The following is a 25513-nucleotide window of genomic DNA, read 5'->3' as shown; positions in this document are numbered from 1 at the left end:
CAGTGCGAGGAGCAGACAGGATCAAATTCCGCACAATACTTTTACCAACAAAAAGGATAGTCGCACTCCAGAGAGTCATTGTTTCAAGTAATTTTAGTTCATTATTGCTACGATCCACTACAAAGGAGGCATAGAGAGCAGCATACAACAAAGACTGTTTTCTCTCCAGTTTCATGAAGTAGATTATGAATGGTTACCAAATAGGGAAAAGATGGTGGATGGCGAGCAAGATGTTTGATCGGTTAGGGAAATATCGAACTTGATGTCTGGTAGTATGCGCAACTGCAACAGTCTAGGTTTGTGCTTGTGTGCTTGTGTGTGTGTGTGTGTGGTGTGTGGTGTGTGGTGTGTGACGTGCGTGTGTGTTCTCATAGTGATTTATAAACAATGTGTGTGATAAGATAATTAGACTGGTAAGAGAATAGAAGGAATATCATTAAGATCTTTGAGAGTTGAGGTGTGGGAAACGTATTAGTGGCATAAACTGTACTTTCATGTAGGAGAAAGGGTGAACATATGTGCTTTGTGTGTTTCCAGTGATAACGTAAGCCACATGTCATCACTGCTTTTGCTGGAGATGCCAGGAAATCACAGGTAAAGTTGGCAGTGGTTGCCATGGACTCTAGTTTGGTGGGTCCTGTTTTGTTGAGCTCTTGTTGGACTAATAGAATATTTGTTTTTGCCAAAGTGGTGTGTGCTGGCATTGCCAGTGTTGTTATAGAACGTCTAGGTGAATTAGTGCTGGGGGATGATGTTCCTGCGTTCCCTATTACTGCCTATGCACCATGTAGCTTGTCTCTGAAGAGATAATGGGATGTCTTGGAGATGTGGTATTATTGGGTTTGAGGCATGTGGGCTGCTGAATTCATATCTGTGCATAGATCGCCGCCTAGTGTTGGGTCCGGATGATTGCACATTGTTGTCCTGGAAGAGTCTTCGAAGTATCACAAGGTAGGTGGTTCCTCCCCTGGACTACAGTGCGCATGGGCATCGACTCCATCCTCAGATTGTTTTTTTCCGCCATTGGGTTCGGATGTCTTTAATTCCCTCTTGTCCGAATCGATAGAAAAACTTTCTTGAGACCAAAAGGTCTTTAGTCTATACGTCGGTATTGTCTTGCGTTCGGCTTTACTTCTGCATCGGCTCCGAGCCGGATTCTGTACTTCCGCGTGCTCTCGGCGCGGAAGGCCTAGTCGACGCTCCTGACTTATCGACCATCCATCATGGACCGAAGTCCATTCAAGAGATGTCCGGTCTGTAACTCGAAGTACCCCCACATCGACGTCCACCCGGTGTGCAACAAGTGTCTGTCGCCGGACCACGATGAGGCCAAGTGTATGGCTTGTTCACGCTTCAGGTCCAAGAAGACACTTAAGCTTTGACGAGCTGCGCGCCCGGAGGCCCAGCAACCTGCTCCGGCGCCTGCAGACATTTTCGATGCTGGGGATGTCTAAGACGAATATATCCAGGACGTTTCGGAATCAAACCCCGCGTCGGACGTCGAAGAAGACTACAACGCTGATGCTGAGGTGTTCGAAAGCGAAGAAGTCGTCGAGGAGGTAGGAGACGACGACGGTGCCCTCGGGCCATGGAGGATAGCTCGGACGAGGAGCTTCCTGAAACTGACTCTGGGCCGTGCCTCTTTATAAGGCCCAGGTCGAGGGATCGCCTTCGGGCCTTACCCAAGACCTCGATATGGGTTCCACGGCCCCACCTTAGGGCCCGGCCACGGACATTGTTACCGAGCCACTCCCTGGCAAAACGAAACCGAAAGTGAAACCTACGGTCTCGACGCCATATACTGCGCAGGTGCAAGCATCGAAACCAAAAGTGCGCATCGCTTTGGTCGGATCGAAAACTTCGGAGGCTTCGGCGCCGAAGAAGCCGAAGATGGCTGTCGAGCCGAAAAGCCAAGTCAAGGGTGTCGAGACGAAGTTTGCCGCGCCGAAGGCTAAAGTTAAGGTGGTCGATACTGGCGCGTCGGCGCCGAGGACGGTCGACGCCGGCAAGGGCCTTGTCGACCTGAAGAAGGCTGTTGACGAACCGAAGAAAACTCTCGGTGACCCGAAGAAGCGACTCGATGACCCGAAGGTCCTCTCTACCCCGCGTCCGCATGACAAGGCCAAGGGCGCTGCGCCTCGGGAGTCGACTACGAAAGTGGCCTCAAAGGACTCGACTCCGAAAGGACTCCGCTGAACCGGCGCGTCCATCCGCCGCGTTCACCAAGAAGGTGACTGACTCCCTGCAGCGCATCAGGGACGGCACCGCGGCTGTCGAACCGAAGGACCCTCCGCCTGCGAAGCCTGTGGAGAAACCAGTGAAGGCGTCAATGCCGATCCACTTTACGTTGCCGCCTAAGACGCCGCCGAAGGCTTTCGCTCCTAAGGCAGTGGCCGGCGTGCCCGAAAAGGTCTCCTCGGCGCCGAAGGCGTCGTCGGTGGTCCACGGCCCGCGACCTCAACAACCTTCGGGGGATGAGCGTCAGGAACACTTCATCGACGCCGAAACGGGCAGGCTTTCCCTCCTGAAGCGGAAAATCACCCCAGAACCCCAACTGGAGTCTTACAAGATCCCTCTCAAGAAGAAGAAGGACTCTGCTTGCTCTCCAGTCTTGGTGGAACCCCTTTCACCACAGACTCATGATGTGTCGCCCACTTACTCAGATGTGGACGCTGGTGAGGGAGATGATGAGGATGAATACAGTTATCCAGTCTATACAGACCCGGAGGATACAAATGAGCCCTGGGCAGCTGGTGGTGACCCTGGGGATCCTCATTCAGGACAAGACCCTCAACTCTTTTCTGCAAAGACTTCACCAACAGAAGACTCTGCTGCTTTCAATGCCCTCATTGAACGGGCTGCTAACAATCACAATGTCCAGCTGCATGCTGACCCTGTGGATGTGGATTTCCTCTTTGACACTTTTTCAGTATCAGAAAAGACTGTAAAAACTCTGCCTAAGCTAAAAGGTGTTTTAAAGCATGCTGCTGAGATATTTAAAGAACCTACCAGGGCAAGGGTGATAAACCCTAGGATTGACAAAAAATACAAGTCGGCGCCTACTGATCCTACCTACATTAAAGGACAGTTGCCTCTGGACTCCCTTGTCGTCTCGAATGCCCGGGAGAGGGCCAATTCTCAGACTACGGGTGATGCTCCTCCCCCAGACAAAGAATCCAAGGTCTTTGAGGCTTCGGGAAAGAGGGTGGCAGCACAGGCAGCCAACATCTGGCGCATTTCTAACACACAGGCGCTTCTAGCGCGCTATGACAGGGCGCACTACGATACACTAGAGACCCTGTTGCAACACCTGCCTGATCAATACAAAGAAGGGGCTGAGATGCTGATTCAAGAGGGGAAGCTAATCTCCAACGCTTCCATTAAGTGCGCTCTGGACGCAGCCGATACCGCTGCCAGAGCTATAAACACCAGTGTTATGCTTCGGAGACATGCCTGGCCGAGAATCTCTGGATTTAAGCCAGAAATCCAAACCACCATCCTGAACCAAACGGTTAACCCAGATCACCTGTTTGGCCCAGAAGTTGACACCACCCTAGAAAAAATAAAAAAGGACACTAACGCTGCAAAATCCATGGGTGCCTTACAGTCCCAGCAGTTTCAGGGTGGGTCCTTTCGTCGCTCCAGCACGAGAGGCGTCTCAAGGGGTCAGCTCTCCCAGTCCACGCAATACTACAAGGGCAACACCCAGACTACTTACGCCAACAAGAGTCGAGGTGGATATCGTGGCAACAGCGCCAAGGGCAGAGGACGTGGCATCAACAGCTCCAGGTCCTCTACCACCAGCAAGCAGTGACGCCTTGTCACTGCCCCTCGACCACACAACACCGGTCGGGGGGAGACTCCAGCAGTTCCTGCCCTTCTGGAAGTCCATCACCATGGACAGGTGGGTCAGAAAACGTATCCAATACGGTTATTTTCTGGAGTTAACATCCACTCCACCCAACATGCCCCCAAGGCACCGTCCTATGTCGGACGAGCACTTGCACTTATTGCAGCAGGAGGTCACCGTCATGCTGCAAAAAGGGGCAATAGAGCTCGTGCCTATGCAGGAAAGAGGCACAGGGGTCTACTCCCTGTACTTCTTAATACCAAAGAAGGACTGGTCCCTCAGGCCCATCCTGGACCTCAGGCCACTCAACTACTACATCCTGTCGGAGCACTTCCATATGCTGACCCTGCAGCAAGTGCTCCCGTTGCTCAGGCAGGGGGATTTTCTCGCAACTTTAGACCTAAAGGATGCGTACTTTCACATTCCACTGCACCCTTCACACAGGAAATACCTCAGATTCACCATCCAAAACCAGCACTACCAGTTCAAGGTTTTGCCTTTCGGTGTCACCACTTATTTCAAAACAACATTGGTCCCATGCATACAGGAAGATTGAAAGGAAATTAAATATAGACAGAGTCAATCTATATTAAGAGAGACATGTCCAGCCGGACAGTAGTCTTTCATAGTTTACTCAATTTTCATATAGTTATATCACACAGAGTACTTTCCACAGGTCAACCAGTGTGGAACACAAGCCTATGCCCAGCACTTACAGAACGGGTACAGAAGGTGGATATAGAGAGCAAAGAAGGGCTTTATAAGGCAAAACACGTTTCTCTGTCATAAATGCAATTGTACAGAGTATTACAACAAAGCACCTTAAAACACATAGTAATCACGTTTTTGCTTTTGGTACTTAAAAGGTCGATGGCGTTTCGGACCCCTAGTAAATCACGGGGACCATCATCAGGACATTCTCAGTGAAAGCCTTAACAATGATTTAGCCTCTAAATGCCTAGAAGGGGGAAAAAAGGGGAAATATATACATTTATTTACATAGGCTAAAGTTTCAAGAACAAGTGACTTAGGGTGACCAGTATGCGTCGCGACTGTTGACCCTGGTGAGGTACGACGAAAATGGTGAATAAAAAGGTGAATAAAGAGTGGCTCAAACAAGCATACAGGTAAGGAATGCGGTAGTGCAGCTGTTTACCAGCGTTTAATGGCTGGAAGTGCGTGATGTCATGCTAATCGACGCAGAGGTCATGGCTGCTGGTGGATGGTGAGCTGTTCCATTTACATTGCAGAAGAAGTACTGGAAATCAGCTAGTCTATACGTGATCGGAATGGAGGTGATTACGGGAAAAGTGCGGAAGTGCAAACCGCTGGAGACCACCGGTGTATGTATAAACCGAGCTGACCGCATGCACGTAGCCGAGCCCGGTGTGGTCATAATGCGCATCAACGAGTTTTGTGACTGGGCGCTCATGCCTGAGCCAGATCGATCGCTGTGAGAGATGTAAATACTCGCTAATAGAGATTTACGAGGCAATCAGGGACCGTGTGAGCGAGGGGGAGGGCAGGCGGAAAGGCACGGAGAGTCGTGCTTACCAGTGAACCTCATTGGGTGAAGGCGATGAGGTCTTGGAAATAACGGACGCCCTAGGAGAAAAGGGGAAAAGGTAAAGTGGTTGGGCTTACGTTGTGTGAGTTAAAAGTGAAAAGAAGCCAGAGTGCCGAGTCTTACCACAGTCGGGCGGGGGATGCCGCGTTACTCAATGGTATCCGTCGGCAGCCAGGGGGACCTGGGGAGGAAAGAGGGGCATTAAAAACGGGCGATAAAACTGGCCACTTAATGCGTTAGCCGGTTACTCAAGGAGCAAGCTTACCAGGTGAGTCGGTTGTTGATCTCGCTTCCTGGCGTGCTCACGGGGGAGTGAAGAGACAGTGAATATAAGTTGCATCGATTGGTCCATGGGGTGGACTATGGCATAGAAATCAAACGGACTGCGCTTGACGGCCATGCTGGGGAAGTGAATTGACGAGTGAAGGCATAAGAATAGAAGACGGACTAAGTTCGGCGAACATAGTGGAGGAGTGAGGTGCCCAGAAAAAGTGCCAGTGACATGTTTAAGGGAAATTACAAGTAAAACATTTAAACATCACAGTGAGGTTAATCCAATACAGTAAAGTAAACAGGTGGTTGACTCAGAGCCTAAAGTTAGATCAGGGCAGTCCATTCATCCTGCAGGTTGAGACCAGAGTTAAGACTGTCAGTCTTCAAAATCCATTTGAGCTCCTCTCTGTTCAGTAGGCGGGTGAGGTCACCACCCCTAGGCGGAACGGTGATCTGAGAAATTACAGTCCAACGAATATCATTCTCCGTGTGCCCTTTGTCCAGAAAATGTTCGACCAATGGGGCATATGGTGTTTTACAACGAATGCGGCTCCGATGTTGGGATATCCTACAGCTTGATTTTCTGTTTGGTTTGGCCCACATATATCTTATTGCATGGGCAAAAAATTGCATAAACGATATTTTGACTGTTACAATTAGTAAATGTTTTCAATACATTTCTCACATCTTTGTAGACAAATTATTTACCATCTAGTGAGAAGTCACACACAACGCACATACCACACCTACCACACCTAGAATGGCCACGGAGTGGTGGTAGTTGCCAATAGTCATGGAGAGTAACATTTCTTACTGTTGGTAATGTCTGGCGTGTCCTCGCGTGGCCGGAGTCGTGCCAGAGTCCTGCCCGTCTGCGCCCGTCCGCGCTAAGGACGCGCTGGACGTCGCTGTACTCTGGTCAAGGACTATCATACCATCCTGGGTCCACCATGCTGACTTACTCGCGGGAGTGCCTGTTTGCCATCGGTCAGGTAAGCCGCTGTTGTACCCTTCCACCGGTACACCCATTGCGTGGCCCATATCATTGCCCTTGTAATGGGTGTGCTCTTGACTCTCCGCATCCTCTCCCAAGGATTATCTCCTCGGAGACCCGCCGTACTACAGACATTCCTACTACTCTGAAGATCCTGAATTTAAATGTTAGGTCGGCGCTGAAACATTATCAGCACATCTATGACCTCATTGAGGAGGAAGCTCCAGACGTATTTGCCATGACGGAAACATGGCTACAGGACGCTGATACCGCTATTACCAATCTAGCCTGCCCACCCGGCTATTCTATGTACACCTTGAATAGGCTGTCTAGGGGTGGGGGTATCGCGTTAGTGGTAAAATCTATCTACCCTTGCGTCTGGAGTGCCCTAAACATCTCCGGGTGTGAAAGTGCCATGTTCAAGGTCTCTTTCAGCCCTGAGTTTACCCTGTCCGGGATGGTCGTTTATCGCCCACCCGGCAGCGATGTGGCGTTCAGAAATGCTTTCCCTGATATTGTTGGCCCTTTGGTCGCCGACTGTGCCAACTTTTCTATCATGGGTGACTTAAACCTACATTTCGACACCCTCTCTGGCCTGACAGTGCGTTCCATCTCTTCTGACCTAGAGGCCTTTCAACTTCCCCAGATGGTTTCCCAGCCTACCCATCTGGGGGGGCATATTTTGGATCCCCTGTTTACCAATCTGTTGGGGATTCAAATTACCTCTGTCTCTCCGGTGGAATGGACAGACCACTTCTTGGTGTCCATCCTCTGCCCTGTTTCGGCCACTCCTTCCATCTCTACGGCTAGACGGGTTCAGAAGAGGGCTTGGAAAAAGCTTAGGCTAGAGGACTTTCTTCGTCTTCTATTAGTGGAGCCGCTGGGCCCTTTGACGGATGTGGAAAGGGGGTATGACCTCTTCTGTTCATGGATAACTAGGGCCTTGGACTCTCTGGTACCTATCGTCTCAACTAAAATCAATCCCAGAGAGTCGAGTCCCTGGTACGATGGCACTCTTCGGGCCCTAAAGGGTGCCTGTAGACGAGCTGAGAGGGCTTGGAGGAAAACCTATGGGGCTGATCTAAAAGCTGCATATGCCAAGTCCGTTAAGCTCTACCATCGAGCCATCTGCCGAGCTCGTGCGGCTTTTTATGCCACCGAATTCCGGAACAGTCCGAATCCGTCAAAAGCTATCTTTAAGGCCGTAAAAGATCTCACGGCGAAGCGGACTACCTCTACGACCGTAAGCTCCCTTTCCCACTGTGAATCCCTTGCATCTTACTTTTTGGGGAAGGTCCAAGCTATATATAGGACATTCCCTAGCATAGGGTTCACTGAGGAAAGTATTAATTGGGTCCACCATCAGACTACACTGCTTGTCTTCCCCCCCCCCTCACCTTGGATGGTTTTGACAAACTTGCGCTGCAAGTCAAATCTGGGTCTCCATCCGATCCAGTAAGGCCTGCTCTCTTCCGAGATCAAGCTTTTATGGGGCGTACAGTCGTATGCTCCCTCGTCAACCTCTCCTTGGAAACGGGAATTGTTCCATCTAAGTGGAAACAAGCTGTGGTGTCCCCGATCATTAAAAAGCCCACCCTGGACCCTTCCAAGCCTGAAAGCTATCGCCCCATCTCGTTGTTACCCTGGCCAGCCAAGATCACTGAGGCCCATGTCAACCTGGCCCTGTCTGAACATCTGACTCGGACCAATGCCCTCGACCCCACACAAAACGGGTTCCGTGCTGGTCACAGTACGGAAACTGCGTTACTTGTGATGGTGGAACATCTCCGGGCAAGGTTGGATGCTGGTCAAAAGGCGGCGCTTATTTTGTTAGATCTTAGCGCCGCCTTTGATACGGTAGACCACAGCATCCTCCTGCGTCGGCTCGAGGAGACTGGCATTGGCGGTCAGGTGCTGCAATGGTTCCGCTCCTTTTTAGATGACCGCTCCTTCTGTGTTGCCATCCCTCCCTTCAAGTCCAACTACCAACCACTGGCCATGGGGGTTCCGCAAGGGTCCTCGCGGAGTCCCACGTTGTTCAATCTTTACGTGAGACCGCTGGCTGATGTCGCTAGGCAGTGGGGCCTTACTTTGGTCTCATATGCCGACGACACTCAGCTGGCGGTTACTCTCAGCGGGGATGCGGAGATTGAGGCCCCCAGGTTTCAGTCCGGACTGAAGGCGGTGGCTAGTTGGCTGACAGGCAACTGCCTTCAGCTAAACGCCACTAAAACAGAGGCGATGGTCATCGGGAAGGGAGTGGAGCTGTGGGGTGACCACTGGTGGCCCTCAGAGTTGGGACCTACTCCGATCCCGGTATCGGAAGTGAAAAATCTGGGGGTATGGCTGGATGTGGGCCTCTCCTTTGTAGGCCATACTAAAAGAACCGCGGCCTGTTGTTTTGGTCTCCTGAGGGGCTTGAGACCTGTTCTCAAGTTCTTTGATGCCCCGACCAGGCAGCTGGTGATCCAGGCTACTATCATCTCCCGCCTGGATTACGCCAGCTCTCTCCTGGCTGGGGCTAACCAGGCTGAACTAACCCGCTTACAACGGGTTCAGAATGCTGCGGCGAGGGCGATTGTTGGCTTGCCCAGATTCTGCTCAGCGACAGGTGTCCTTCGCTCCCTACACTGGCTTCCGGTTAGGAAGCGCATCCTCTTCAAGGTTTTGTGCCTTGCTTATAAAATCTTGAGAGGTACTGGCCCGGAAATCCTGTCGAGTTGTCTGTCCTTTTATGTTCCTGCCCGTAGCCTCCGCTCTCAGGGTCTGGCCCTTGCGGTGGTTCCCAGTTTCAGGCTTAGCCGCATGGGAGGCCGCTCGTTTAGGGTAATGGCTGCGTCAGCATGGAACTCCTTGCCTGTTGAAATCCGCTTGCTGGAGGACCTTCTGACCTTTCGGAGGGCTATAAAAACCTTCTTGTTTTAGCTGTTTCTTAGTTTCTGTTTTTAGTCTCCCGTTGTGTTACGTGCTACCTTGTCTCTGCGCCAGGACGCTCCTTGGCTGGAGTATCTGTGCGCATAATAAATAGTCATAACATAACATAACATAATGCGGCCCTCACTAGCTGATCTTTAAGATTTTTGTTTTTCTTAAAGGCAAAGAGGGGGGTATCCCAGTTTAACAGACCTGCGTTCAAAATGTGCCAATTCTTTTTTACACATTGTTTTACACGATTGGAAATTGGTGAGTATGTGGTAACACATACCAATTTTTCAGATGGTTGTTTAGGTTTGGGCTCGAGAAGAGTTTCGCGGGGACAGTACCAGGCTCTTTTCATAGAATTCTTAATCAAGCGCCTCGGGTAACCTCTTGCTATAGGCGCTTGATTAAGAATTCTATGAAAAGAGCCTGGTGTAAAACAATGTGTAAAAAAGAACTGGCACATTTTGAACTCAGGTCTGTTAAACTGGGATACCCCCCTCTTTGCCTTTAAGAAAAACAAACATCTTAAAGATCAGCTAGTGAGGGCGGCATTACCAACAGTAAGAAATGTTACTCTCCATGACCATTGGCAACAACCACCACTCCGTGGCCATTCTAGGTGTGGTATGTGCGTTGTGTGTGACTTCTCACTAGATGGTAAAGAATTTGTCTACAAAGATGTGAGAAATGTATTGAAAACATTTACTAATTGTAACAGTCAAAATATCGTTTATGCCATTTTTTGCCCATGCAATAAGATATATGTGGGCCAAACCAAATAGAAAATCAAGCTGAGGATATCCCAACATCGGAGCCGCATTCGTTGTAAAACACCATATGCCCCATTGGTCGAACATTTTCTGGACAAAGGGCACACGGAGAATGATATTCGTTGGACTGTAATTTCTCAGATCACCGTTCCGCTTAGGGGTAGTGGCCTCACCCGCCTACTGAACAGAGAGGAGCTCAAATGGATTTTGAAGACTGACACTCTTAACTCTGGTCTCAACCTGCAGGATGAATGGACTGCCCTGATCTAACTTTAGGCTCCGAGTCAACCACCTGTTTACTTTACTGTATTGGCTTTACCTCACTGTGATGTTTAAATGTTTTACTTGTAATTTCCCTTAAACATGTCACTAGCACTTTTTCTGGGCACCTCACTCCTCCACTATGTTCGCCGAACTTAGTCCGTCTTCTATTCTTATGCCTTCACTCGTCAATTCACTTCCCCAGCATGGCCGTCGAGCGCAGTCCGTTTTCGATTTCTATGTCATAGTCCACCCCATGGACCAATCGATGCAACTTATATTCACTGTCTCTTCACTCCCCCGTGAGCACGCCAGGAAGCGAGATCAACAACCGACTCACCCGGTAAGCTTGCTCCTTGAGTAACCGGCTAACGCATTAAGTGGCCAGTTTTATCGCCCGTTTTTAATGCCCCTCTTTCCTCCCCAGGTCCCCCTGGCTGCCGACGGATACCATTGAGTAAAGCGGCGTCCCCCGCCCGACTGTAGTAAGACTCGGCACTCGGGCTTCTTTTCACTTTTAACTCACACAACGTAAGCCCAACCACTTTACCTTTTCCCCTTTTCTCCTAGGGCGTCCGTTATTTCCAAGACCTCATCGCCTTCACCCAATGAGGTTCACTGGTAAGCACGACTCTCCGTGCCTTTCCGCCTGCCCTCCCCCTCGCTCACACGGTCCCTGATTGCCTCGTAAATCTCTATTAGCGAGTATTTACATCTCTCACAGCGATCGATCTGGCTCAGGCATGAGCGCCCAGTCACAAAACTCGTTGATGCGCATTATGACCACACCGGGCTCGGCTACTTGCATGCGGTCAGCTCGGTTTATACATACACCGGTGGTCTCCAGTGGTTTGCACTTCCACACTTTTCCCGTAATCACCTCCATTCCGATCACGTATAGACTAGCTGATTTCCAGTACTTCTTCCGCAATGTAAATGGAACAGCTCACCATCCACCAGCAGCCATGACCTCTGCGTCGATTAGCATGACATCACGCACTTCCAGCCATTAAACGCTGGTAAACAGCTGCACTACCGCATTCCTTACCTGTATGCTTGTTTGAGCCACTCTTTATTCACCTTTTTATTCACCATTTTCGTCGTACCGCACCAGGGTCAACAGTCGCGACGCATACAGGTCACCCTAAGTCACTTGTTCTTGAAACTTTAGCCTATGTAAATAAATGTATATATTTCCCCTTTTTTCCCCCTTCTAGGCATTTAGAGGCTAAATCATTGTTAAGGCTTTCACTGAGAATGTCCTGATGATGGTCCCCGTGATTTACTAGGGGTCCGAAACGCCGTCGACCTTTTAAGTACCAAAAACAAAAACGTGATTACTATGTGTTTTAAAGTGCTTTGTTGTAATACTCTGTACAATTGCATTTATGACAGAGAAATGTGTTTTGCCTTATAAAGCCCTTCTTTGCTCTCTATATCCACCTTCTGTACCCGTTCTGTAAGTGCTGGGCACAGGCGTGTGTTCCACACTGGTTGACCTGTGGAAGGTACTCTGTGTGATATAACTATATGAAAATTGAGTAAGCTATGAAAGACCACTGTCCGGCTGGACATGTCTCTCTTAATATAGATTGACTCTGTCTATATTTAATTTCCTTTCAATCTTCCTGTATGCATGGGACCAATGTTGTTTTGAAATAAGTATGTTCCCCGAGGTCCCTACTGACTGATTTGGGGCCCCTTGTTGTTGTAAATTTATTTTCGGTGTCACCACGGCACCCAGGGCTTACACTAAGTGCCTGGCGACAGTGGCGGCGCATCTCAGGAGACGGAACATCCACGTCTACCCCTATCTGGACGACTGGCTCATCCAAGCGAAGTCAGCCCAGCAGTGTGCCGCCCACATGTCCCACACCATTCACCTCCTGCACGATCTGGGATTCTCACTGAATTACCCAAAATCCCACCTCCAGCCCGCCCACGTACGGCAGTATCTGGGTGCGACCATAAACACTCTGGCGGCCACAGCACAGCCGAATTCAGTGAGGGTCAGCAGCATTCAATCGCTGATCCAAAAATTCAGACCTCAACACTCGCTTCCAGCAAGAGTGTTCATGCAGTTGATAGGCATGATGGCCTCCTGCATTTCCATAGTCCCGCGCGCGAGGCTACATATGCGTCCGCTTCAGGAGTGCTTAGCACGTCAGTGGACTCAGGCTCACGGGCAGTTGAAAGACCTAGTGTTGGTGAGCAGTCGGGCATACAACTCTCTGCATTGGTGGAATCCACGAAACCTTTGCAAGGGCTGACCGTTCCAAGAGCCTGTGCCACAGATCATCCTGACAACGGACGCCTCTCTCCAGGGATGGGGAGCTGATGTACTCCATTACACTGTGCAGGGACTATGGACGCAACAGCAGAGGAAGATGCACATCAATGTTCTGGAACTGATGGCGATCATCATGGCACTAAAAGCCTTCAAAGTACATCTGTGCAACAAGGTTGTGTTGATCCGGACGGACAACATGACGGCAATGTACTACATTCAGAAGCAGGGAGGAACACACTCTCCGCAGCTGTCTCATCTGGCTCAGAGCATGTGGAAGTGGGCCATTCAGAGGAACATCTTCCTCATGGCAGAACACCTCCCGGGCAAGGACAATCAAATGGCGGACCTGCTCAGCAGGCACTGCCACCAAATGCACGAGTGGGAGATACATCCATCAGTACTCCAACCGTACTTCCAAAGGTGGGGTCATCCAGAGATCGACCTCTTCGCCACAAGGGAGAACGCAAAATGCCAAAGCTTCGCCGCCAGGTTCCCACACCCACAGTCGCAGGGCAATGCGATATGGATGAACTGGTCAGGCAAATTTGCGTACGCTTTTCCCCCAGCACCCTTGATACCGCTGGTGGCACGCAAGCTCAGGCAGCACTCGATGACTCTCATCCTGGTTGCTCCAACGTGGGCTCGCCAACCATGGTACACCACGTTTCTGGACCTATCCGTGGTACCGCATCAGAGGCTACGTCTCACGCCCAGCCTTCTGACGCAGAGCCATGGCGACATTCAGCATCCAGATCCGCAACAGCTCAACCTGGCGATCTGGCTCCTGAAGTCCTAGTGTTTGGCTACCTGCACTTGCCTTCTGACTGTATGGACATCATTCGGGAGGCGAGGAAGCCCACCACCAGAGCATGCTATGCGGCAAAATGGAAGCGGTTTGTCATTTATTGTGCAGACCACAACATTAACCCGCTAGATGCTTCTATTCAGAATATCATTTGTTACCTTTTCCATCTGTACAAATGTAATCTGGCCTATGCTTCCATTCGCATACATCTATCTGCGATGGCCGCTTATCTCCAGAATAGGCAGCACCTCTCCCTTTTCAGGGTGCCTGCCATTAAGGCTTTTCTGGAAGGACTCAAACAATTCATTCCTCCGCAGACTCCACCAGCTCCGGAGTGGAACCTTAATGTGGTCCTCACCCGGCTGATGGGTCCTCCCTTTGAGCCACTGCATTCCTGTGAGATTCAGTTCTTGATGTGGAAAGTGGCTTTCCTCATAGCGATTACATCGCTACGGAGAGTTAGTGAATTACAAGCCCTAACTATCCAAGAGCCATTTATTCAAATTCATTCTAACAGGGTGGTGCTTGGCACTAACCCTAAATTTCTACCCAAAGTTATGTCTCAACCAGACTATTGAATTACCCGTTTTCTTCCAAAATCCTGAGTCATTGGCGGAAAGAATGCTCCACACCCTTGACGTCAAAAGGGCCCTGATGTATTCCATCGATAGGACCAAGGATTTTAGGAAGACTAAGCAACTCTTTGTCGCCTTTGCACCGCACCACTAAGGTAACCCTATTTCCAAGGCTGGTATTGCTAGGTGGATCGTTAATGTATCCAGATCTGCTATCTGAAAGCAAAACGTACTCTCACCATTCCACCAAGGGCCCACTCCACCAGAAAGTTGGGGGCCTCTATGGCATTCCTTGGAAACATTCCTTTGGAAGACATATGTAGAGCAGCCACATGGTCTACCACACACACATTTACAAAGCATTATTGTGTTGATGTGCACTCCAAACAGCAGGCAGCTGTAGGGCAGGCTGTTCTCAAAACACTTTTCCAAACTGCTGCAGCTGGCACGGGCGGCCGCCGCTAATGGAGGGACTGCTATGTATTCTATGCACAGATATGAATTCAGCAGCCCACATGCCTCGAACCGAATATGCTACTTACCAGTATGCATCTGTTCTTGGCATGTAGGGCTGCTGACATTCATATCGCCCGCCCTCCTCCCCGGCGCCTGTAGTAGCTGCAGAATTCACATATATTTCTAGCATGGTCATCATTCACTGAGTTTCACTCCATCTTGGCCACAATGGCTAAAAACAATCTGAGGATGGAGTCGATGCCCATGCGCACTGTAGTCCAGGAGAGGAGCCACCTATCTCGTGATACTTCGAAGACTCTTCCAGGACAACAATGTGCAATCATCCGGACCCAACACTAGGCGGCGATCTATGCACAGATATGAATGTCAGCAGTCCTACATGCCAAGAACAGATGCATACTGCAGAAAAACAGAAAGGGTCAAGGCAGCAGACCGGGTCAAGCACTACAAGTTCTGTGTTTCTAAGTTTTAGGTCGGTGCAATACTTCTTCCTACACCTGCTACCAGTAGGTGTTTAGGTCAAAAGATCCAAATGCAAAAAATGGAAGGTGCACTCAATGAGAGTCCAAAGGAAAGAAAGTATATTGTTTATCTTCTTCTTTATTAGCAGTTTTTTTCAATTACAGGCACAGCCAACGCGTTTCGTTCCATTAACCTTGTGGAACTTCGTCAGGGCGAATTGATTCAGTATTGAAATTGGGATCTATACAGACCCACCTAGTGGATCGCAAAATAGTAGCTTCCAGGTATTCAAAGGCATGTAACCTTCATTTATATAGAGAAGGTATAGTCAACTGGATACAACTTGGTGCGTCCAGTGGTATTTCTTATGCTATATCTCGCAGTCTTCAGGGTGCCGGTGATCTAGGTAGGAAACTGATTCAAGATGGGGTAGGCATTCACAGGCAATCTAATATTCGCGAAGATGGTATCCTGTTATTCCCCCTAGTGCCAGGCTCCAATGTAGGCATCAATTTAAAAAGGAAGAGGTCACCGGTCCGTAATAAAACTCGGTGTTCGCGGTGATAACCACTGTGCACCTGCAGTTGGGTGCTCCAAATTCATGTAGCGTCTCGTGGCGCCTGTAATTGAAAAAAACTGCTAATAAAGAAGAAGATAAACAATATACTTTCTTTCCTTTGGACTCTCATTGAGTGCACCTTCCATTTTTTGCATTTCAACAGATGCATACTGGTAAGTAGCATATTCGACTAATGCACAGCTCCCTGTTGTCCAAATGACCTTGACCGGAGCTGTCGGTGAAAAAACCGCACAGTATTTGTTACATTCTTACATCGATTCAGCAGGTTTTTTTTTGTATAGTTAATGGTCATATTGTTTGAAGTCCTTCCTGCCAAATTGGGTCTCTGGCAAATAGTTGAAGATCTTTTCTTTAGGTTAGACTTCGACCTTTGTAGTGTTTGAAGTGTAGGTAGCTGTTGCAAATTTTCTCATGTTCTTGTCTTCGTGTGTTCAAAGAGCAACTGAAGCAATATCGCGACATCATGATGTTTGATTGACACAATATAGTTGATTGGAAAGAATGTGAGCATTTTTCTTGTGCCTTGGTCCCAGCAGCTTCACTTTCAGTGTATTATGACTCCTGTGCAGTCCTTTTGGTGCAAATCCACATGCATCTGCATGGCTATGCCAATGCATTATGCAATTATTTTACATAATGTCGAATAATGCCAGATAGAGTTTTGGTCCAAAAATCCCTCACCCTTGAGTGTGAGGGATTTTGTTGATAAGCAATGTAGTGAACGAAGCTGTTCTTCAAATAACGTCACTCATGGTGACAAGGCTTTTTAAAACACAAGGCCCTATCCAAGGGGTCAGGCAGCAGTTCTCGGTGGACAATGCTCAGATAGAGAATGTGGTCATTGCCCATGGCTGACGTCGTGTTAGTTCTACTCTCAGTAAGGATTCTTCTACTCTTTTGTTCTCATCTGTCTTAATCCTGCTCTGATGTCACGGACAAGGTAATTTGGGTACCATAACTGCAACTGTTTGTAGCAACTGTGTCATAAACGTTTTATATAAGCTGATAGTCAGCTCTGTTCTACACAGAGTTTTGTCCTGTTGACCTTGAATAATTCTTAAACAGATTATTGTAAATACCGTTTTCTTTTAATGTATTTCAAATGTGGGTGATGTGATAGTCCATTACAGACATTTTGCAGAGAAATATTATGTTTATGCTTCATGCAACATACATAAAAAAGTTTTTTTTAGATCAAAACGGGACCTTACATATGAGAATTGGGAGGGTATCCCGGAGATTTGCAGTAACATTAGTGAGCTGCTACTGCTGCATTTCAGAATTTCGACGTATGTCTGTGCACTGTCAGTGATTTGGCCAAAGAAGGCATGTAAAATCAGAAATGTAATCATAAATTCAAAACTGTTCAGAACAGGGGCCCACAAAAAAGTTTGGCCCAGGGCCTTCAAATTCCTTAAAATATCTCCGATTCGAATGTATAATTGTCTCCCATCGTTTGCATATATTTTAATCTCACTGTGTGCAGGAATGCTTATTTCCAGATAGAGAATGTAAACCATTTCTTCACTCCTGTGCAGACTGGGCTTTGCACGGGAATCAGGATTATATCTGGTGTGGTAATAAAAAACCCACAGCTTTTATCCCATACAATTTCTGCCAGGTGAAACAGGTTTAATACCGAGGTCTTAAACAAAGATGATGTTTGTTGGTACTTTATTTGGAGAAATCGTGCTGGCTAAGTGAAACGTTATTAATTGTCCTCACACTTTCTCTCACCACTTTTTGTCTATTTTATTTCGTATAGAAATCCTACTCTCTCATTCTTGAAGCCTGGGACCTGGTCAACAACACAGATGATGACCCAGATAAGAGGCAGAATTTAGATCAAATGCTTGTAGTGCTTAATTTGTGCTGGTTAGTTTCCTGTGCTCTGCACCTGTACTTAATTGTCTGCACCGGCTCTCGTTACAGTTCAGGTGTTTGTACTGCCATTGGCAGCACTGGCAGGGTATGGGTGGTGCAGGTTTCTGAGAATGGCCCTGGCACGTAATATTTTTACAAATTAAGCACTGTTGGCTTGGCGCCGCAATGGCAGTGGGCTCCCTGGAAGGACTTCGGGATTACACTTGTTGTGGTTGTGTTGCCTCCCCAAGTGGTACAGACCGGTGCACGAGCAGACTCCGGTCTGTGAACGCGCTTCCCAGAAACGGGCGAAGTCTGCAGGCGCCGCCAATGGCACGAGCCGCAGGGAACGCCAACGTGCACGCTCGCGGCGTCACGCTCCTGCCCTCCTGCGTCTCTTCCAAAGCTGTTCTGCGCTCCAGGCTGACTTGTCTTATGTATACTGCTGTTCTAGAAGTTGGGGTAAATGAGTATAAATGATAATTCTTGTCTCAACAGTATGTTATCATTAACTGACTGACGTTAATATCGGTCAATGATGTTTTGCTATCTCAATAAGCTCAGCTGCTGTGGCTAGAGAGGTTTAATGTCCTAAACAAAGGCTTTGATAAGGTTATGGACTATAAACGTGGTAAATTATAAAAGTATAATGTGTTGGGCCACCCCCTCGCATCCTTGCAGTCTGGCCGACAATCTAGCAATATTAAAAGTGGGATTGTAGGTGCTTGCCACAAAGCAGGATACTAGTTACTTGGTCTGTGACTGAAAGTTGGAGCATCTTTGTCCGTGGTAGCTTGGTTTAGTAGTCAAAGCGAACGTCAATAGAGGTGTTATAAATTGTCATGATTATAGTGGCCTGCTCAGAAGGAATATCGAGCCAGTGTGTTTTGGTGTTTTTTTGTAATAAAAAAAGGATTAATAATGACATAGATATATAAAGATAATTGTTTGGTTCTACATTTTGGTATTTTTTATCCTACAGAGCAGTTAACAGAGCAGATATATTTGCAGTTCCTACAAGCAATGTATATTGCTTACAAAGGCTGTGCTGTCCAGTAGAAGGCTTGTGAGCCAGCCTCCAAAAATACTACATGTATGGATAAGTTGTTCGCAATGATTAGCTGATTACGATGGCTAAAACAATTGCACTAACTACCCTAAAAAATAGTGCAAACGGAGGTTTTTAGAAAAACAGATTCTACTGTGTAAAGAGCAGGTGTTTTGATATTCATGGTTAAAAGTCAAATGTGTCTTCAGATATTAGGTTTAAAGTTGATTGGTACAGTAGAACCTGGCCAAAGATGCAAGCAGCAGCACTTCAACTATTCCACATGTAAGGAGTGGGGGATAGAATTTGCACTGATTTAAGGTAGACAGACTCTTACCCTTTGAGTCATTCAAATGTGGACCCAAGGGCAAAATGAACATGCACAAAGGCTACAAGCTTTAACAAGCATTAAAAAGGCAATAGGTCTCGCCTTTGATTCAGTTAAAGCCATTTGCTTTGCTAATGGTATTTTATAGCAACGCAGAAGGCTTTAACTTAATGAAAGGCGAGACCTATTGCATTTTTAATGCTTGTTATTTAAGCCTCATTAACAAAATCTAGATACCTCATTATGAAATATTGATGTTTGCTGAAACCTTGTGGCAGACCTTTATAGGATTGTGGCGAGAAATCTAGCAAATGCTTTTGATTAAAGGATGTCTATAGACACGAAATCAGCAGGTGCAAAAAATATGCAAGGACATGGGTATGAATGGGTAGCTATGGAACGAGGCATGGCACTGTCGCCCAATACGTTGTGGAACCGTGAAATGCCTGGCCAATCCTTTTTGTTTAGTGTTTATTTAATTTGTGTTCTATTTTTGTGATTTGTTTATTCTTGGAACGTGAAAGGTACTCTGTTCTTGTATGTCACTCCAAAAAACATTTTAAAAACGAGTGGGAATCAATAACTAGTTAATCTGGAATGGAGGAATGCAAATGGTTTCCCAGACTCCACTGTATGAACTTGTATATTTTCAGATTGTTGAAAGTGGAACCGTTGTCATTTGCTGTAAACTTTAATTACTCGAGGTAGGATGATGGCAGCTATATTATTTAAACAGGCTTAGGACACAGACTAACTCAATTAGTCTCCCAATACCATGAAAAATTGAACATTATACAGCTACACAGTAAACAAAGTATGTAGCCTTGGAGTATCTCCAATCTTATATTAAACAAAGATCCTGAAAAAAATATTCGAACCCGAGAACTAATCACATGTTTACAAAGTAGTCAACTGTCCAGAGAAGAGGTGGATCGCAGTTCATGCAGCCAACAGCCACTACTACCACTATCCAAATCAGCCTTCTCTTCACTTAAAGTTGTCACCATATCACGTCACGTCAAAGTTTCCAAGCTGTTCTAATTTAGTTTCAAATCTCTTTTTACCATACTCCTACTTTTCAAAATAATGATGATTAAGCAAAGAAGCTCATTTGAATCTTGTCCTCCACCAACCCTGGTAAAATCCCCGTTTTTCTCCTTTTCATCTCCGTAGTCACAAATCACAATGCCTCTTGACCTTAGATTGCTTTCGGATTCCATCCATTGATTGGAAAAGAAAATGTACTACCGGAGATTTAAAAACAAAAAACAAAAAAAAACACTTTAACTCACTTATGAAATAAACAAAAAAACTAGCACACACTTCTCATTCATGTGGAAAGTCATAAAAGTACAATTTAGTCCGCCTCCTACGTGCCATTAGCAGTCAAGCTTGTGACTGGTGCAGATCTACAACCCTCTGAATACATGCTAATGGCTCCCCTTCCTTATGGTCTCATCTGCCTTCTACGGATATACCTCAAAACAATGGGCCTACTATACGTGCAGCAAAGTGACGTGAGGTGCTAGAACAGTTCTTGTTCATCTCAAAACAGGTTGACCTAACTGGTACATCCTTATCCACTGTAGACATTTCATAGTACAGATATGATCTGTCCAGTCAACTCTTTTATTCAGTCCTAACATGCAGTCACCTAGGAAATCCTACTCTTGCTAAACATATGAGACTGAACTCTCCCTGTGAATAGCCTAATAACTATCGAGGCCTCGATGGCATCTCACTACTTAACACTGAAGCAAAATTCATTTCAATCACTCCAAAATAATGCATCTTTCTCATCTAATCCTAGCTATCTGACCTTTCCATTGAAGGTACCTGTACAAATAACATTGGAGGTGGCTAACGCTTCATATATATACATTTAAGCGTATTGGGGGTGGTGGAAGATGTAGTAACTTTGCTCCACTAGTCCTGTATACATACATGTATACACATATCGATAAATGTATATATCGGTACGAGCAGTACACAGTTTTGAGTGGCTATTTTTCAATCAGAAAAATGTGAGTAAACCGTTTTCACTTGTTTCTAGTTAAGTTCACGACTTGTCCTTCGTTTTGTTTCCATTTCAGATTTGCCACCGTGGTTTTAGGACTGGTCAGCCTTAAAAACGTGGCAGTATCATTTGCTGAAACAGTTAAAAGTTCTGCACCCATTTTCACAGTCATAATGTCCCGGCTGATCCTGGGAGAGTACACTGGTGAGTGCATTAAAGGCTTCGATACGCAACAGTGGTGAGCGTTCACTGTGACTCTTTGTGGTTATTAATGGATGTTCAGCGCCAATGTTAGCTTAGGCCGGATTTTCTTTTCCTCTCCTCTTGGGCTGTCAGCAGGAACGTGATCTTGTTCATCACGTGATTTTTTTTTTAAGGTCGGACTATGTTTACTTCGCTTTTGCAGCTTGCACTGCCATTATGGTTGCTATAGACCCCTAAAATGTGAAACTGCTACGTGTTTTTAGTTAGATAGCAGGCAGAATGCCGTGCGGTCAGATTGCTGATTTGTCCTGCTGATCGTGGAGAGTCACAAAAGACATTACACTTTCTAGGCCATGTTTAACTTGTTTGTTGTAACAGGCGCTGCAGCCGATTATGTTTTCGTAAGTCTTACACTCACAAGTGCCAGTTACCATTTGAAGCCACTGTCTGCTGCCCATGACAGGGCCTATGTTTTCAGGTCTCGCATATTATCTTATTTTGTATCTAGTCACCACACCGCACAATCACACCTTTAGGCCAGCAGTCCATGTATGGTCTGACCAATTCCTGGGGAGTCGATACTCACCTGTGCTTTGAAGAACTGTGATTCAGTGAATTAGTGAGAACACTTGTGTTGTGCCTTGTGTTATCCCATCCTCGTCGCCAAAATGTAGTGAATGAAATGATGAATGGTCAGGTAGTTTCTTGAAGCTCTTTATTTGAAGTAAGATGAACAGGAGGAAACCCCACCAGGAACAGGATGGTCACTGCTCAGCCCTCTCTCATCAACTGTCATTCCACATCCACACCAGGCACACTAACATTCTACTCACTCTGTCATCCAACATTCAACATTCCACACAGACATCACATTCATACTGGCTGAGCAGCAGGCAAGGGGATAACACAAGGCACAACAACTTGCTTAGCGCGCTATGCTACATGCAGGGTCTGGGTGCCATAGATGTAGGTGGGGATGGTTGAAGGGATAAAAGGAAGGGAGATATAAGAGTAGGATTGCAAGTATGTTTTGAAGTGCTGTAGGTTGTGAGATTTACACATTCCTTAGGGCCAAGTGTCATTGTTTTTAATAGGCTGCTCATTGATTTCTGCCATCGGTGGGATGACTAAAGTTAAAAGATGCTGGAGAATAGTTTGTAGAATTTGAGAGTTGATTTTGGCGTGATATCTCGAGCGATTAGGCCTCTTTGAAAGGTATTTGTAATGAAAAAATTTCAAATTTGATCCTAGTGAGGTATTTTTTTCCCAACTTTTTTATTATGAAAAAAAAAACAGTATCAGGTGATCAACATATAACATCATTGCAGGGTTTGGATTGTCATTCGTACAGAATCATAAATCACTATATATACAAATTTTGGGATCACGGGGAGTCCCGTGTTTCAACTTCCCTGTGTCTCGTCGGGGGTGTACACAAGTCGCAGCAATGACTATTCCAGGCCCCGCAGACCTCCCCCCACTTCTCCGGACAACCCCTAGCCACATACACTGCCCTTTCCCTGAACATACACCAGTCTAGATCCTGGGCCCGCTTGGTAGGCTAGGGTGACTGGCTGGCCGCCCATAATTAAGCAATGTTTTGCTGCGCCACCATATATGCCAACGTCACCCACCGTTTCTGATACCCATTCAAATCCGTGGGTTCCCATACATTCAATATAAATCTCTGGGCCTCCTGTCGTATCCCCTCCCCCAGTACTTCTGTGATCACATCGTGTACATTCATCCAATAATTTTGTATCTCTTCACAGTGCCATAGGAGGTGTATGAAAGTGCCCAGCTCTCCACAACCTCTCCTACAGTCTCCGCTCACCGCTCGTCCCATGTGCACTAGTCTAGGCCCTGTGATATGATCTATGTAGGATCTTAAGTTGCACCAACCTAAGCCTCATCTGAATCGCAACCACTTTGGGGGAGGAAACAGTCTCCACCCAATCTTCAACATCTAACTCCAAACCGTCCACTACCCACGCTGTTCTAATGCTCCCCAGTGGGTCTTCCGTATTATTTACAAGCTTCCTATATATTAGTGAGATGTTTTTTTCTGGGATCTGACCGTCAAGTACTCGGTCCTCAAGAGAAGAAGCCTCCGGAAGCTCCATATCTCTAGGTATGTGGGCAAGAAGGGCGTGTCTAATCTGCCAGTACAGAAAGTGTTCATTATCATTCAAGCTGTATTGCTTTTGGCGAGATTCAAAAGTCTGCACACAGCCCTTCCCCCACACATCTTTGATCTGACTAATTCCGATGAGGTCCCACTTATCGAATCCCTTAGATCTCCACAAGCTACCGAGCCTCTCTGAGCTAAACAGGGGGTGGTCATTGTCAGTTTCCCTTCCCACCCCAAACTTCTGGTAGCCGCGTGCCAGACATGTATGGCATGCGCCGTTGGGCCCGCCAACATGAATCTTCCGGGCTTGGCATACAAGGCTTTAGTGATATCTCCACCTGGTGCCTGCCCACGGTCCATAGCATAGCCTGGGTCTCCCCGGGGGGCCATAAATCATATGATTCACCGCCGCAAGATGCGAGGCCCAGTAGTATTTCTTCAAGTCTGGCAGACCGATGGCCCCATTATACCACGGGAGAGTCAGCTTGACAAAAGCTATGCGGGCCTGCCAACCCAGAGGAGCTGCCGCTGAAGTGTCTCGATCTCCCTGAAGTAAGTAACAGGCACTGGATCCATTGTGTTTTGGAGAATGTATAGGAACCAAGGCAAGGCCATCATCTTAAACAACACCGCCCTCCCAAGTAATGACAGGGGGAAAGCCCTCCAACGTTCCACATCTTTTTTGAACCGACTCAAGGGGGGCGCCAAATTATTAGCATATCTCACCTTCGGGTCTAGCATTATATATATGCCAAGATATTTAAATCCCACTAGTTCGATCTTTATAGGGCATAACTGCGGGACCACAGGCGGCTCACCCGATATAACAAATAATACCGACTTTGTCCAGTCTATAGCAAACCCGGAGTATCTACCAAATATGGCCAGGACATCCAAGAAATTACTCAGGGACGCCCTGTTAGTGAGATATAGCAGGATATCGTCCGCGTAAAGCAAGATTTTATCCTCCCTCTCTGGTGTCCACCGCAAGCCATGTATCGACCGGTCCCACTGGACCCAAGCCGCCAGAGGCTCCAACGCCAGTGCGAAGAGAAGTGGGGACAATGGACATCCCTGCCTCGTGCCCCTCCCGAGGGTAAAATCAGGTGATTTACTGTTATTTACAATCACTCTGGCCAAAGGAGCAGCATACAACAATCATACCCACCCGATAAATTCCGAGCCAAAGCCCATCTTAGTCAAAACCGCAAATAGATGAGCCCATTCAACCCTATCAAATGCCATAGTGGCATCCAGAGACACCAGAACCGCCGGCTCCAGTATCTTACGGGAGCCACCCAGAATCCCGTGAAGTCTCCGCAAGTTCAAAGCTGTGTTGCGACGCGGCATGAAGCCAGATTGATCAGGGTGTATCAGGGTTGTAATGACCTTGACCAACCTAGTGGCGAGTGATTTCGCCAATATCTTGGGCTCTGCATTGAGAAGCGAAATGGGTCGATAAGAGGAAGGGGATGTCCTAGTCTTGCCTGCCTTATGAATAACCACAATATTCGCCACCCGCTGGTCGTATGGAAGTTGTCCCAATTCTCTACTTTCTAGAAACATGGCACGGATATGCGAAGCAATTTTATGGGCATTCAATTTATATAGCTCTATAGGCACCCCATTAGGACCCGTTGCCTTCCCAGACTTTGTTTCTAATTGCTTGCGCAATTTCATCATCCGTCATGGAGGAGTCTAAGTACTTCCTATTGTCCTCCGAGAGGTTCGGCATGCCTATATCTCTGATCATTTCGCCATGTTCGGTCTCAGTGAAACCATTCGCCGAGGTATACATTTCTTTATAATACTCAGAAAAGGCGTCTGCCACTGCCTGCGGATCTGTGATTATATAAGGTCCCGACCCTTCTATCTCAGGCACCAAACGAGAGGCCCGCTCTCCACGTTCTAACCAAGCGATTAACTTTCCGGCCTTATCTCCATGTTCGTATACTCAACTTTGTATGTCATTGTTTCAATTTCAACAGATGCAGGTCTCCCTGAGCAGCAGTCTCAGCCACCCGTTTCTCCAACCCCACAACTTCCGCCTCCACCCTGGTTACCTCTGCCTGGTGTTTCTTCTTTTTGCCTGCAAT

General features: G+C 47.2%; 1 protein-coding gene across 3 annotated transcripts in view; it reads left to right on the top strand.

The window, feature by feature from the left end:
• SLC35E2B (solute carrier family 35 member E2B) overlaps positions 1–25513 on the top strand; it is a 442385-nt gene that overhangs the window by 331826 nt on the left and 85046 nt on the right. For all 3 annotated transcript variants that reach the window (XM_086921521.1, XM_086921522.1, XM_086921520.1), the window contains exon 4: positions 21159–21286. In XM_086921521.1, coding sequence (XP_086777647.1) covers positions 21159–21286 — 128 coding nt within the window. The remainder of the gene's footprint in view (positions 1–21158; positions 21287–25513) is intronic.

Source organism: Lissotriton vulgaris, chromosome 5, assembly GCF_964263255.1.
Source record: "Lissotriton vulgaris chromosome 5, aLisVul1.2, whole genome shotgun sequence".
Classification (NCBI taxonomy): Eukaryota; Metazoa; Chordata; class Amphibia; order Caudata; family Salamandridae; genus Lissotriton; species Lissotriton vulgaris.
This window is presented reverse-complemented; position numbering and strand designations above follow the sequence as displayed.